General features: G+C 45.0%; 1 protein-coding gene and 1 long non-coding RNA gene across 5 annotated transcripts in view; one reads left to right on the top strand and one right to left on the bottom strand.

Annotated features, from left to right (window-relative positions):
* Positions 1–2,301: 2,301 nt before the first annotated feature.
* The window catches only part of MSRA (methionine sulfoxide reductase A), a 250,644-nt gene continuing 239,583 nt past the window's right edge, over positions 2,302–13,362 (bottom strand). For all 4 annotated transcript variants that reach the window (XM_064651239.1, XM_064651238.1, XM_064651240.1 and 1 more), the window contains one exon: positions 2,302–3,258. In XM_064651239.1, coding sequence (XP_064507309.1) covers positions 3,094–3,258 — 165 coding nt within the window. In that variant the 3' untranslated portion in view covers positions 2,302–3,093. The remainder of the gene's footprint in view (positions 3,259–13,362) is intronic.
* On the top strand, positions 10,317–13,177 carry LOC135412450 (uncharacterized). The gene is made up of 2 exons (XR_010429654.1): positions 10,317–10,399; positions 12,918–13,177. It is a non-coding gene; the product is annotated as an uncharacterized LOC135412450 (long non-coding RNA).

Here is a 13,362-nt window from a genome sequence, read left to right on the forward strand (position 1 = left end):
CCCTTGTCCTGTCTCTCCAAGATCTTGTCCAAAGTCCTGCTCCAGCTCTCTTGGAGCCCCTTTAGGCACTGGAAGGGGCTCTCAGGTCTCCCTGGAGCCTGAGGGCAGTTCCTGACTGTATCCTGGACTGACCTCACAGGGTGTGGCAATAGTGGATTGGGTGAGCTGGGTGCTGTAGCCCTTTCTGGATTCTGAACCATCTTTGAAGACCCTGGATGCTGGCCCTGCATCAGCTTCCACCTTCAACTATGAGAAATGCTGAAGTCTCAATTAATTTTATCTCCACTTAGACTGTGCCTGGGGCACTCACTTGTATGTACTTAAACAGGACCATGTTGCCCCACCGCTGGAAGTGCTCAAGGCCAGGTTGGACGGGGTTTGAAGCAACCTGGGATAGTGGAAGGTGTCCCTGCCCACGGCACGGGGTGGAACTTGGTGATTTTTAAGGTCCCTTCCAACCCAAACCATTCTGTGTTTGCAGAAGAAAGGGGAAGCTCTGTCACAGGGCAAATTTCAAATGGTGCCAAGTTGAAAGTTTCATATCAGAGATGTTGAGGCAGCCACTCCCTTCTTCCCTGTGGGCAAGGATGGCTCACAGGGCTAAATCCAGCTTAAAAAATTAATCCATGAGGCTGAATTAGCATCTCACCTTTACTGATCACATCCCTCACAGTCTTTGTCTCTTCAGCAGCAGCTGCAAGGGGTCCAGGCCAAAACTCCACCCCACAGTAACTCCAGAAATAAATTTGTGGTGGCAAAATATTTTGGTGGGGGCCAATTTTAGCATCAGTGGACCCATCTATGCTGATTTCTACACCAACACATCATTTCCATCAGGACAAGACTTAAAAAAACCCTCAGCCAGATTCAGACTTGAGCATATCTGTATTAAGGGCAGAATGTTACTTTTCCCAAAGACTTTCCAGTTTGTTTCAAAACAATAACATGGAGTAGGAAGGGAGGGAGGGGAATTTTATAAAGCCCCCAAATGATTCAGAAATGTTTTGCCTCAGAGCAAATCCGGAGTTATCCCACTGAAATCTCAATCAACAATGCACAGGATGAAAGTAATACTTTATTTTCCTCTCCTGTTTGCTTTTCTGTCACCTCATGCCAAGGAAATTAGACAGAAGTGTTGGTTACCTTGGCAGTGAGCACTGGAACAACTACATGGCATGACACATTAAGGACAGGATCAGTTACCACAGCAACTAGAAATCCCCAGTGGGACGTGGGCACATTTTGGGGCATCTCCAGAAGAGCCCAACATGCCAGAGATAGCTCCTGTGAGCTTTCCTCAGGACTAAAAGGACCGTTTTCCTCTGGATTTTGAGACTGGAACGAACTCAACATCAGCTGAGGAACAAGGGAAGATGGGGAGTTAATTTTTCTGGCACATATTTACTGTCCATCTTTGGATAAAGCAGGAAGGGCTTCAGCAATGGATTTACAAGCCCAAACTGACTCTCTGGTTCCCATTTTCAGTCCCTCCAAGTTTGGAGCTCCATCTGGTCTGCTGGGTAGGTACAGGAGATGTTCAGGAGCTGGTTTGGGCCTTTCTGAGCCTAAAATATGAGTTGGAAACATCAAACCAAGATGTGGAGAGGAGTACCCTGGAGAGCTCAGCAGGAGGAAATGCTGTGGATTTGTGCCTCTGGGTCCCAACTGTCTGGCCCTCAAAAATGAGTTTTAGAGCCCAGAATGGATGGATCAAGGTGGGGTCCTACAAGCTTTACCTAAGAAAGCACACCTGCAAGAGGACAAACCACTGGCACATGTTCTTCAAACTCAGTGATCACGACAGCCTCCAAAATAGGGAACACATGAGAGGCTCAAACTCACACTTCCCACTGGGAAGTATTACAAGCAGCAATTTGGACGGGACAAACCAATTCCCAACCCTCCTAAAGAAGCTGTTTGTCCTAGGATATTCCACAGCATGGAATGATAGAATAGCCCAAGTTGGAACAGACCCCCAAGGATCATCAAGTCCAACTCCTGGCCCTGCACAGGACAGGCCCAACAATCCCCACTGTGTGCCTGAGAGTTGTCCAAGCGCTCCTTGAACTCTGAACCCACAGGATCTCATATCCTTTTTCTCCCCAGTATCCCATCTAACCCTGTTCTCTGGCAGTGGGAAGCCATTCCCCCTTGTCCTGTCCCTCCATGCTCTAGTTAATATGCACAATAATACAGATTTCAAAGTCCTGGTGTTTAATTAGCAAACCGCAGCCTTTTATAATACTTGATATTTTTTTTTTAAATCTACCCAGATATACTTGGAACACACCACAGACAACATTTTTCTTTTCTTTTTCTGTAATTTATTGCAGTGCAGGAAACAAAACTGATTTCTTTTTGTTTTGGAACTGTCAAGAAACAGCAACACATTACAATTTGTACTTTCTCTTACTAAAATTATTTCAGAAAACAGGCACTAGAGGTGATCCTAGAAAGCAGAGTTGTGGGACAATTACTTATCAGCTCATCATTCCCAAAGACACCAAATTACAGGGTGGTGATAGTTAAAGAGCCCAACCATGTCTCCAGAAGTCAAAGCTCTCAAAACACCCATAAATTCCTCAATCCAAGGAAATCAACATTTCTGAAGCTGTGCCAAAGCAGTTATGGATGCAACCACCTCCCTAATTCCTCCTTTTAACAGCACTTGGAGCCAAACTTGGAGAAGTTTGAATCTCTTTCCACCTCTTCATATTCCAAGGAAACCCTGTGAACTTCCTAGAGCAAGAAGCAATTTCTGCCTCTAATTTGGTTTTTAATGTCAATGAATGAGAAGCTGTTCCAATTACAGGAAACCTCCCCAACAGATTCCCAAATCTTTATGCACTGATGGTGTGGATGCACTGGAGCATCTACCAGGGTTGACGGTCTTTTCCCAAACTCCCTAAAACAAAATTTTTGCCTCTAATTTGGTTTTTAATGCCGATGAATGCGAAGCGGCTCCGATCACGGAAAACCTCCCCGACAGATTCCCAAATCTTTATGCACTGGCTGCACTGGAGCATCTACCAGGGTTGATGGTCTTTTCCCAAACTCCCTAAACCAAAGGGGAGGTGGTGGAGTAAGCGCAGGCTATTTCTTGATGCCGACGGGGCAGGAAATCCCCGTCCCCCCGAGGCCGCAGTATCCGCCGGGATTCTTGCTGAGGTACTGCTGGTGATAATCCTCGGCATAATAAAACTCGGGAGCCTCCCGGATTTCTGTGGTGATGGGACCGAAGCCTCCCTCCGTCAATACCTGTCAGGAAAGACGATGGAAAGCCATTAGTGGTTTGCTGGCTGCTCTGCTGATGAAATGACATCAGGTTTCCTCCCAGAAGGAGCCACAGGCAGCCCTGGATCCCATTTGCAGCACATCCCTGAAAGCCCTTTATCCCTGCTCTCCTGTTGTTTTGCTCAGAGACATTGCAGGCTCCAAAGCAGGCATTGGTGAGGCCCCATCCCCTCCTAATGGCTCATTTGGTTAATTTGCTGTGGCCACACATTTATTCTCTTTATTAACCCTGCCAGGGTCTTTCAACAGGAGTGGAAAACAAATGTGAGAGCACACCCTGACCCATCCTGGCTGTGCCTTGCAGTGCCCAAAAACCTCACCGGGCCGGTGCTTCAGCTTCAAAATGTGTGATCCACCCCCTATGTCCTCATGCCAAGAAGAATTCCTGGGTGAAATTTTAACCCCACTGGGAAATAAGAGCATTGAGGATTTTTTCACAGAGTTGTTGCATCCCTGTTCTTCAAAAAGACCAGTTCCATCCTGCCCAGAAAGGCAGTGTTAAGGCAAATTGTGGCTCATTTCAGAAAGATTTGCCAACACATGGACCAGGAGCAATAATCACTTTGCAGGAAAAGAAGACAGAATGTGGGTGGGGATTTTAAATTTAACTTTAATTTCTTTCTGATCTCTCCTAACTGAGTTTGGAACTCCTGAGAGGTTTCTGACAGAGGGAATTTCTTTTTAAGATGGATTGTTGTGGCATTTTCCCTACTGCATTGTCCTTTTCTAAGGAAAAAGGTAAACATCAACTTTTTGGAGCCAATTCTCATCTCAGTGGGGACATAACTTGTGCTCACTGAAGTCAACACAAACCTAATAAGCACTTTAATTAGTGTCAGGCTCCTGTTGAAAATTATATTTTTAAAGTCCTGGATGTAGATAGAACTGATTGCAATCAGCCAGATTAACAGTAAGATCAACTATAAGCAAGAAGGGTCAGCATTTAGGATTACCAGGAAAATATGTGTTATCTCATCATACTAATAAATAAACCAAATATAGGGAAACCATCACATGGAATCACAAAACAGAGTTGGTTATAAATCATCAAGTCCAACATCTTTCATCATAATAGAATGAATGACAATGCCTCGAACCCAACAAACATTTGTTATGAAAGATCTTTGGAGATGGGGATCCTCCAGTCTCCTAAAGGAGACCATTCCAATATTTGTCACCCAGTTAGAGAGTTTTTCCTAAAGCCTAGCCCAGTTAAACCCACTACTTTAATTTAAATCCACTGTTTTGGTTGTACTCATCATGGATGTGGAAAGGAAATAATTCCCTTCCTCTTTACAATGATCTTCTATATGTAATGGAAAGATGACATGTAATGGAAATAATGGAAATAATGCCAGCTGGCACTTAAATAACAGGACCAAAAAGTCTCAAATTTGGGACCAAAAAGTCTTCAAATTTCCTACAAGTTTTTCTAGATCCTGCCTCAGCACAGCTAAGCTCTGACCACACTCTGACTGCAGCTCCTAGACTTTGTAGAGCATTAGTCTGATTTATTCCCATCATTTCACTGCCTGGAGGATAAATTTTGCTGTATTCAGTTTTCAAAATCTGTGACTGACCTGTCTGGAGAGCCCCTGAGTTCCCAACCCCACATCTAAATTCTCAGCCCAGCTTAGGAAGACTTTGACGAGTTAATTAATTGTGTTTGAACACTGTGCAGGAGGGGGGGGTAACAAGCCCAGTTTCACAGGAATCTGCGCTTATTTCCCCATGTAAAATCACCAAACAGTGTTTTTCATCTCTGGGATACACTTTGTCCCAAGGGAATCAGGTTATTTACCCGTCAGACACGTCAGTGAGGAAGATAAAAAACATGAAGGTTCGTATCACAACACGTCGGCAATGAAGAACTCGAAAGAGGTGTCAACACAACTGCTTTTCTAAAGCACTATTTCACTTACTTTCCAACCTTCCCAGCAAAGAAAAACACTTTTGAAATTATCTTCACTCCAGAAAGATGGCACAAAGTCTGTCATCATGGGCATTAGTCATTCCTTGCTGCTGCAAATCCATGCAAAATTGGTTCTCCCCCTTAACTGAGTCATGAGGACGCTGCTGGAGGGGGAGAGATTTTTCCACTGTGCAAAACAGTATTTGTTACACATTTTTTACCTGGGACTTTTCCATCATTGGCCTCATTTTGTCAGTTAGGGAACCCATTCCGTTCCACAACGTACCACAAGGGGGCATGAACAGCATTTATCCCTTTCAGAATCGCCAACCCTCTGTTCAAACACCCAATAAAGCAGAAGCCCAAGACGACTCATTATAGTGCACTTTGGTCATTAGCAAAAGATCCCAGCCCTGTTGTCAGAAGCAGTGGGAACCCCAAGCTCCTACACTCTGCCAAACACCTGGAATGTCTGGATTTTAAAGGGGAAAACACTTTCCTTTTCCTCACTGTGTCGACTGAAGATAAAAACATCACTGGGAAAGGTGGAGGAGTTCACGACGTGCTGGCTCTGGCAGGTGTAAATCAGCCCACCCTGGATTGATATCCTGCCACTGAGGCAGGATTTTATAATTATAAATATAATGTGATGATAATCCTGTTCTAAAAGAATTTTTAGTCTTCACTGTCTCAAAATTCCTGAGCCTTCAGACAGGACCTCCCATTGCCATGCTGCAATTAACCCTTTTACTTGGTGCAAGAAATTTTTAAGGAGCTATTGGATCATTTCCCTCCCCAATATTCCCCTTCAATTCAAGGAGAATTCATTCATTCAGAGGATTTTTGCAGGTTTTGTCAAAGGGGAGATCATACAATCACATTTATGTTGGAAAAGCCCTCTAAGATCATTGACTCAAACTGTTAAGCCAGCACTGCCAAGTGCTACAAGATCACAGTGATCCTTTAATTTGTTATAATCCACTCCAAAAGCCCTGTCAGGTTCTCACAGGGAGGGGCCAGACAAACCAGAACCCAAAGCTCACCCAGCTGCAGAGGGGACATGGCCAGTTTGGGACACTGGGAGAGGTGCTGGAGCAGGAACACTTTTAAAATCATACAATCATTAAGGTTGGAAAAGACCTCCAAGCTCATTGACATGTCAAAGCCAGTGCTGAGAACTTCAACACAACTAGTTTTTTAAACAATCTGTACTTTCATCATGTAAAAGATGTTGTGTTTGATGATTTTCTTAATTTATTATAGACTATGAAAGTTTATTTCCTGTTGTTTGCTTTAAACTTCTTGCCTGACCATTGGATGACCAGAGGATATCATCACCATCCTCTGCCAAAAAGATAGAGTCATGCACTGGTTTGGGTTGGAAGGGACCTTAAAAGCATCTCATTCCACCCCCTGCCATGGGCAGGGACACCTTCCACTAGCCCAGGTTGCTCCAAGCCCCATCCAACCTGGCCTGGAACACTTCCAGGGATGGGGCAGTCACAGCTTCTCCGGGCAACCTGTGCCATGGCCTCACCACCCTCACCTTAGAATTTTTTCCTAATATCCCACCTAACCCTGCCCTCTGGCAGTTGTGAAGCCATTTCCCCTTGTCCTGTAACTCCAGGCCCTCATAAAAAGTTTCTCTCCATCTTTCTTGTCGGCTCCCTTCAGGTACTGGAAGGCCACAATTAAGTCACTCCAAATCCTTTTCTTCTCCAGGCTGAACAATCCCAATTCTCTCAGCCTTTCCTCACAGGAGAGGGGCTCCATCCCTTTGATCATCTTGGTGGCCTCCTCATATAATTCCTTATTCGCTCTCTTGATTTTACACCTTAATCCTGCTCATTCCTGTCTTCAGCCAGATCCACAGGCTTGGTCTACCCATCCCATAACCCAGCTCAGCCTCCTCACCCTTTTCTGCATCCCTTCCACTTCCACTTCACCGCTGCTTTCACTGGGATGACTGGAACTACACTCTGCTCAAGAGCAGCACCACGGATTTGTTCAGTGCTGTACTCATATTTTCCTTTTTATTCTCCCTCTCTTTCCCAGTAATTCTTAGCATTCCACTTGCCTTCCTGACCTCTGCTGAGCACGGAGCAGATGTTTTCCAAGAACCATCTGCAGTGACGCCATCACCTCCTTCGCGGGCTAATTTAAACCCTGCAGGCACAATGGTGCCTGCACTTGACTTTTATCCACATGGAATTTCAGCAGCTATTTGATTGCCCAGACATGTGATATTATCAGATTCTTTTCCAGCTTTTTTGTAGGCATGTCTAGTTTGCCTTACTTGGAATAACTCTGTACCATCAGCAGGTTTTGGTGCGTCACTATTGTCTGTCTTCCCTTTTTCAGCCCTTTTATGAGGATGTTGAACTGCACAAGTTCCCAAGACAGCCTAATCTCCCTTCACTGCAAAAACTGTACAGTTATTTGTACTTTTTATTTCCTATTTATAGCTAATCCTTGTAAAGTGCCTTGAGAATTTGGAATGAACTATGCCAAGAAAGCACAATTCCCTTGTAGCTCCAAATACTTGAAGCCACCGATGCTTTGATATGCTGCACTGAAAATTCCAGGAAATTTAGAGAAGGGTTGAACCCACTTATAAATTTGACAGAAAAGCTTTAAAATTGGGTTTGCTAAATGAAACCATTTAATTTTCTGAGCAGAGGCATTAGTAAAGCAGCAGAGTATTAATTGGCTTCGAGCATTTTGTGGCTTTTAATAAAAGTGGCATCATCCTGTGTTTGATTCAATACAGACTTTCAAAACAAGTTTACAGCAACATGCATTTTATCTCACGTCCCAGGAAGTTATACAAATCTGCTGTATTTCTAAAATCTCCTCTAAAATCACTGCTGTTGAAAACATTACAGAGCATCTTGACAATGTGACAGCTTCTGCTTCTGTATCCTCACTCATCCCTGATGTCAAACTCTAAGGCACATCTCACTGTGCTGAGGGTCTATAGAAAATCTGTAGGGCCTTTATTATAAAGGCTACTGAAAATTTTATACCATCAGCAATACCAAAATTCAGCTCTACTTCCAAAACCACTAAGCATTAAAGGAGTTGCACTGTTTCAGCAGAAGACCTGCAGGAATTTGTTACATGAACTTGATCCTCTGTAGGATGTGTACATCCTGGATACATGACCACTGTGATATTTTTAACTGGAAAACAACTTAACTGACTTTGCCAGGTTTGTGGATTTGTTGCTGGCAGATTTGGGAGCAAAAATTTAGCTCACTTGATCCGGAGGAACTAACTTGGGTCCACAGGGAACAACATAATGAGTACCATAAGGCCTTAATAATGTGCAATTAAAAACGTTTTATTTTCTCCCTCATTTATGTCCTCCTTTTCCTCATTCTCCTTGTCCTTTTTGGAGAGCCCACTCTGCTCTATCGCATCTCAAGGATATATTATTTTAAATTGTTTCCTTTGTGCTGCCTTCAGTTGGCTGGAGCACCTCAGTTTGTCGTGCTGGGCCCAGTCTTCTCCACGTCGCTTACTGATGTTGGCTTTTCCAGATTATTTGATGCCAACAACCTCTACAAGCCCTGGGATGGGCTGAAATACTGTTTCTCCGGAAAAATCTGCATTTGTACCCACATAGGTGACCTCCTTTTGGATCCTGCCAAGGAAAATGTGGGAGCAGGGGCTGGCAAGTGAAGTCTAACCCCAGCTACCAATCCTGGGCAGTGGCAAGGACTGGGACCAGATATCCAAATTCTCCTGTTTCCAGATACCTCCTCACAGTGGACTCCAAGATATTGATATATTTGATAAGTGCTACAAGAACTGATCAGCTAATGCTCTGCACAGGGCTTTGGAGGCTGCATAATTAGCTAATGCTCACACAGGCCTTTGGAGTGCTTTAGAATTTCTAAGTATTATTAATATCCTTGCAGGGAAGCTGTCTAGGCTCAGAACCCACTTTGGAGTGTGCCTCTGGCAAATCTGGGAATGGTGGAATTATGTGGGTATTCATTCCTCATCCTTCATAGATTAGGTATATGGAGCTAAGAGCAGAAATGGCAAAACTCCTCAACTCCACAGCTTTCCTTGGTCTTTGCTGGGATAGAAAACAAGCTGTACCTGATGATATAGTCACACAGCACAATCTGAAGGCACAAAGATCATGGAATCATGGAATGGTTTGGGTGGGAAGGAACATAAAGCTCATTTTCTTCCACCCCCTGCCATCAGCAGGGACATCTACCACTACTCCATGTTTTTCCAAGCCCCCTCCAACCTGGCCTGGAACACTTCCAGGGATTCAGGGGCAGCCACAGCTTCTCTGGGTAACCTATGCCAGGGCCTCACCACCCTCACAGCCAGGAATTCCTTCCCAGGATCCCATCTAACCCTGTCCCTGTCAGTTTGAAGCCATTCCTGCTTGTCCTGTCCCTCCATCCCTTGTCCCAAATCCCTCTCCAGCTCTCCTGGAGCCCCTTTAGGCACTGGAAGGGGCTCTAAGGTCTCCCTGGATCCTCCTCTTCTCCAGGTGAACACCCCCAGCTCTCCCAGCCTGGCTCCAGAGCAGAGGGGCTCCAGCCCTCAGAGCATCCCTGTGGCCTCCTCTGGACTTGCTCCAGCTGCTCCACATCCTTCTGCTGTTGTTCCCCAGAGCTGGATGCAGCTCTTCAGGTGGGGTCTCACCTGAGCAGAGTAGAGAGGGAGAATCTCCCTCATCCTGCTGCCCACGCTGTGGGGATGTAGCCCAGGATACATCCTACAGGGACTATCCATTACCTGAACCTGCTGGAATTGTTCATGTGGAATTGTCCATAGGAATGTATTCTTCCAGTGCAGCACAGAGAAAATACAGATATGAAGGAAATACAATAGAAAAAGAGGGTGTCTCAGCTGAAGAATCCTGATTCTCATCCATAAAACTCCAAAACTGACTTTGTCAGAGCTTTTTCCTATTGACAAAACCCTCCCACACAGCAGAACACATCATAGGAGTCAAGTGAACTGAACCTGGCTGGAGACACAGCCCAGGAGCCTTGGGGGAAAGCTGTGAATGTATTTATAGTCTATTCCCTCAGTTTGAAGATCTGCTCTCTCTGAAATGCTTTTCCCTTAAACACTTAGCTCAGAGCAGCCTGTTTGGTCACTCCCTCCTGCCAGAGGGGAAAGGATTGCTGGGCTTGGATCTACATCAGTCCTGCCAAGGTAAATCACAGTTGGCTGATAGCCTGGTATTAACATATCTGGGGCCCCAAGTGGTTGTGCTTAGAGGGTCTAGGAAGGGTCAGGAGAGCAGTTAGTCTGATATTTCCTACTATTCCCCATCTGAGTTTGCTTCCCCATTGCCCACAGCAATCAGCTGTGCCAGCTGAAACGGCACATTAATCCAGACAGGCTTGGTTGTACCTTCTAGCAATGGGGAAAGATGAGCTTTGAATTTGGTCTAAATTGTATTAAAAGGGACTGACAGTAGAATAAAATCTATTTTTTCCTGTTGGATACTGCTCCTGTGAACATGCATAGGAAGGAAGTTATATCCTGCTTTCCATCATACCCATCTAATTCTGGATTCAAAGCTTTTGCTCCAGATACTGCCTGGTATAACAGGATCAGCTTGACCCACAGTCTTTACAAGCTTGACCTTCAGCATCCAGCTTCCTGAACACCCATCCTGCCTTCTCCAGAGGGAAGAGACATGAAAGTGGGGAATGGCACCAGGGGGCATTTAGAAGGGATAGGAAGATAACATTAGCAAAGATAAAAGACATCTTGCTCAACCAGCATCTGGGAACTAATTAGGTGTTGAAGGAGCCATTGAGAGAGATGGAAATTCTGTTTGTCTGGCCAATTTTAACGCAGCCAAACAGCCTTTTACTGCATATCCTGCATGGATAATTTATGATGGCTAAGAAAAGACGTGCCCCATTCTGACTCCCAGTGATCTAAAGCTAAAATCTATTCCGTGGTTGGAGACAGCAAAGTCTCCTCCACTAATCACCCATCCATTACTCTCAGATTCCTGAAATAAAAATGGCCAGGGCCAAACTGAGCTGGGGCCACTGCAAACGACCCACTTATGGAGCAGGTTAGTGCAGAACCTTCCTCGCTGCTGAAGACCACAAATGGTATCTCCAGGTGGGGCAGCCTGAGGAGCTGACTCATGTCCAAAAGTAATGTAAGATCAGGCAACTCCAGGCTGCCTGTGGGCACAATAAAACACTCCATGAATAAATGCCGTGTTGCCAAGGTTTTACCACCTCCATTAGCTCAGTTATGTCTGTTCCACACTAGTTGCAGGGTGCAGACCTCCCTGTGCAAAGGTGCTCCCCTGTGTATGAACCACTGGCAATAAATGGAAGGCACTCCAATTATTTTTCATTCAAGGGAGCTGCGATGTAGAACTGAAAATCTTCATTTCACACAGTGAAGGCAGAGGGCTCAGTTCAGCTCTGCCATCATGTTGTTTTTCTCACTGGAGGCAACACCGGATTTATATCAAGTATTTCTTCCATGATATATAAGCATGACAGTTTCTCAGGAAAATATATGAATTTTTCAGAGAAACAATTTATCTTTTCCTAAACCCATCTTGAAAAATCCAGAAATTACTTCTGTTGTGATTGGAGAGAAAAACTACTAAGCACAAATATTTAGTTCCAAAAATCGCTATACTGGAATATCCTGAAATATCCTTGTTATGGAAATTGTTGGGCAACCTGTCACCTCTGCCACTTATTTTGCCTCTAATAACAAGCTCTGCCTTTCTGTTCAGCCTCCCATGACCATTAGTTTGTAAAGCTAAAGCATTTCATCCCCAAAAAAGCTGGGAAATCATTTGTACTATGCTGTCCATACTCTGGAGAGGTCAACAACTCACCTTGAACACTCACCACTGGACTCACCTACTAAACTACTGCTGCTGTCACCATTATTTTCACTCTGTGTTGCTGGTTTCTTATATGAGGAAATATCCCAGAGGGATCTAACATGGACCTAACACTCCTACCAATTTACAGCAAAACTATTAGTCATGGTTTATATTGAGTGTTCTACTCAAATAGAATCATAGAATCACAGCGTCATTTAGGTTGGGATGGACCTCTGAGTTGGAAAAGACCTCGAGTCCAACCACTCTCCCAGCACTGCCAAGGCCACCACTAACCCATGTCCCCAAATGCCACATCCACATGGTTTTTAAATCCCTCCAGGGATGGGGGCTCCACCCCTACTGTGGGCAGCTGTGCCAGGGCTGGACAACCCTTTCCATGAAGGAATTGTTCCCAGTATCCAACCTAAACATCCCCTGGCACAGCTTGAGGCTGTTCCCTCTCATCCTGTCCCTTGTTCTCTGGAAATAGAACCCAACCCCCTCTGCCTTCCCCCTCCTGTCAGGGAGTTGCAGAGCCAGAAGGTCCCCCCTGAGCCTCCTTTTCTCCAGGTTGAGCCCCCCAAGCTCCCTCAGCCTCTCCTGGTGCTCCAGCCCCTTCCCCAGCTCTGTTCCCTTCCCTGGACGCGCTCCAGCCCCTCAATGTCTCTCTTGTCTGAGGGGCCCAAAATTGCCCCCAGGATTCAATGCACAGGCTCATCAGACCTCACTTGTGCTCAAACACAGCTTGAGAAAAAGAGATGACAAAGGATCCAACTTGTCCTTGGGAAAGGAAAAAATCAACCCCATGTTACTCTGGTTTTCTGGATAGTCTGTCCTTTTTTTTTTTTTCCCCAGGGAGATAAGCACAGAATGGGAGAAGAGGAGCAAAGATCCTTGGCTTCCTTCTCTAAACATCAGCAAACAGAGAGAGGGGGATGGATCCAGCACGAGATTGATCTGAACACCATGACTTGTTCCATGTCAAATGAAACATAAAATTAAGGTCTTTCCCAGTGGCTGTAAAGCAGGGTGAACATCTCAGTGCTGGATCTCAAGGATCAGCACAGCTAAAGCTCTGTGAAACTTCCAACTAAAATTCCCTCTCTGCTTTGAAATGGAAACCAAACTCTTGTGCCCCCAAATGTGTTGGCAGACAGCTGCTGCACTTCCAGCCTGGCTCTTTCTGACCTTCCTGTCCAGCTGATTTCAGCGGAATATTTGCTGGATTTCTCATCCATGTAACAGATCACACACAGGTCGAATACTTTAAAGCAATTTGGATATTTCAGGATGACAAATT

This window comes from Pseudopipra pipra, chromosome 3 (genome assembly GCF_036250125.1).
Source record: "Pseudopipra pipra isolate bDixPip1 chromosome 3, bDixPip1.hap1, whole genome shotgun sequence".
In the NCBI taxonomy this organism is placed as follows: Eukaryota; Metazoa; Chordata; class Aves; order Passeriformes; family Pipridae; genus Pseudopipra; species Pseudopipra pipra.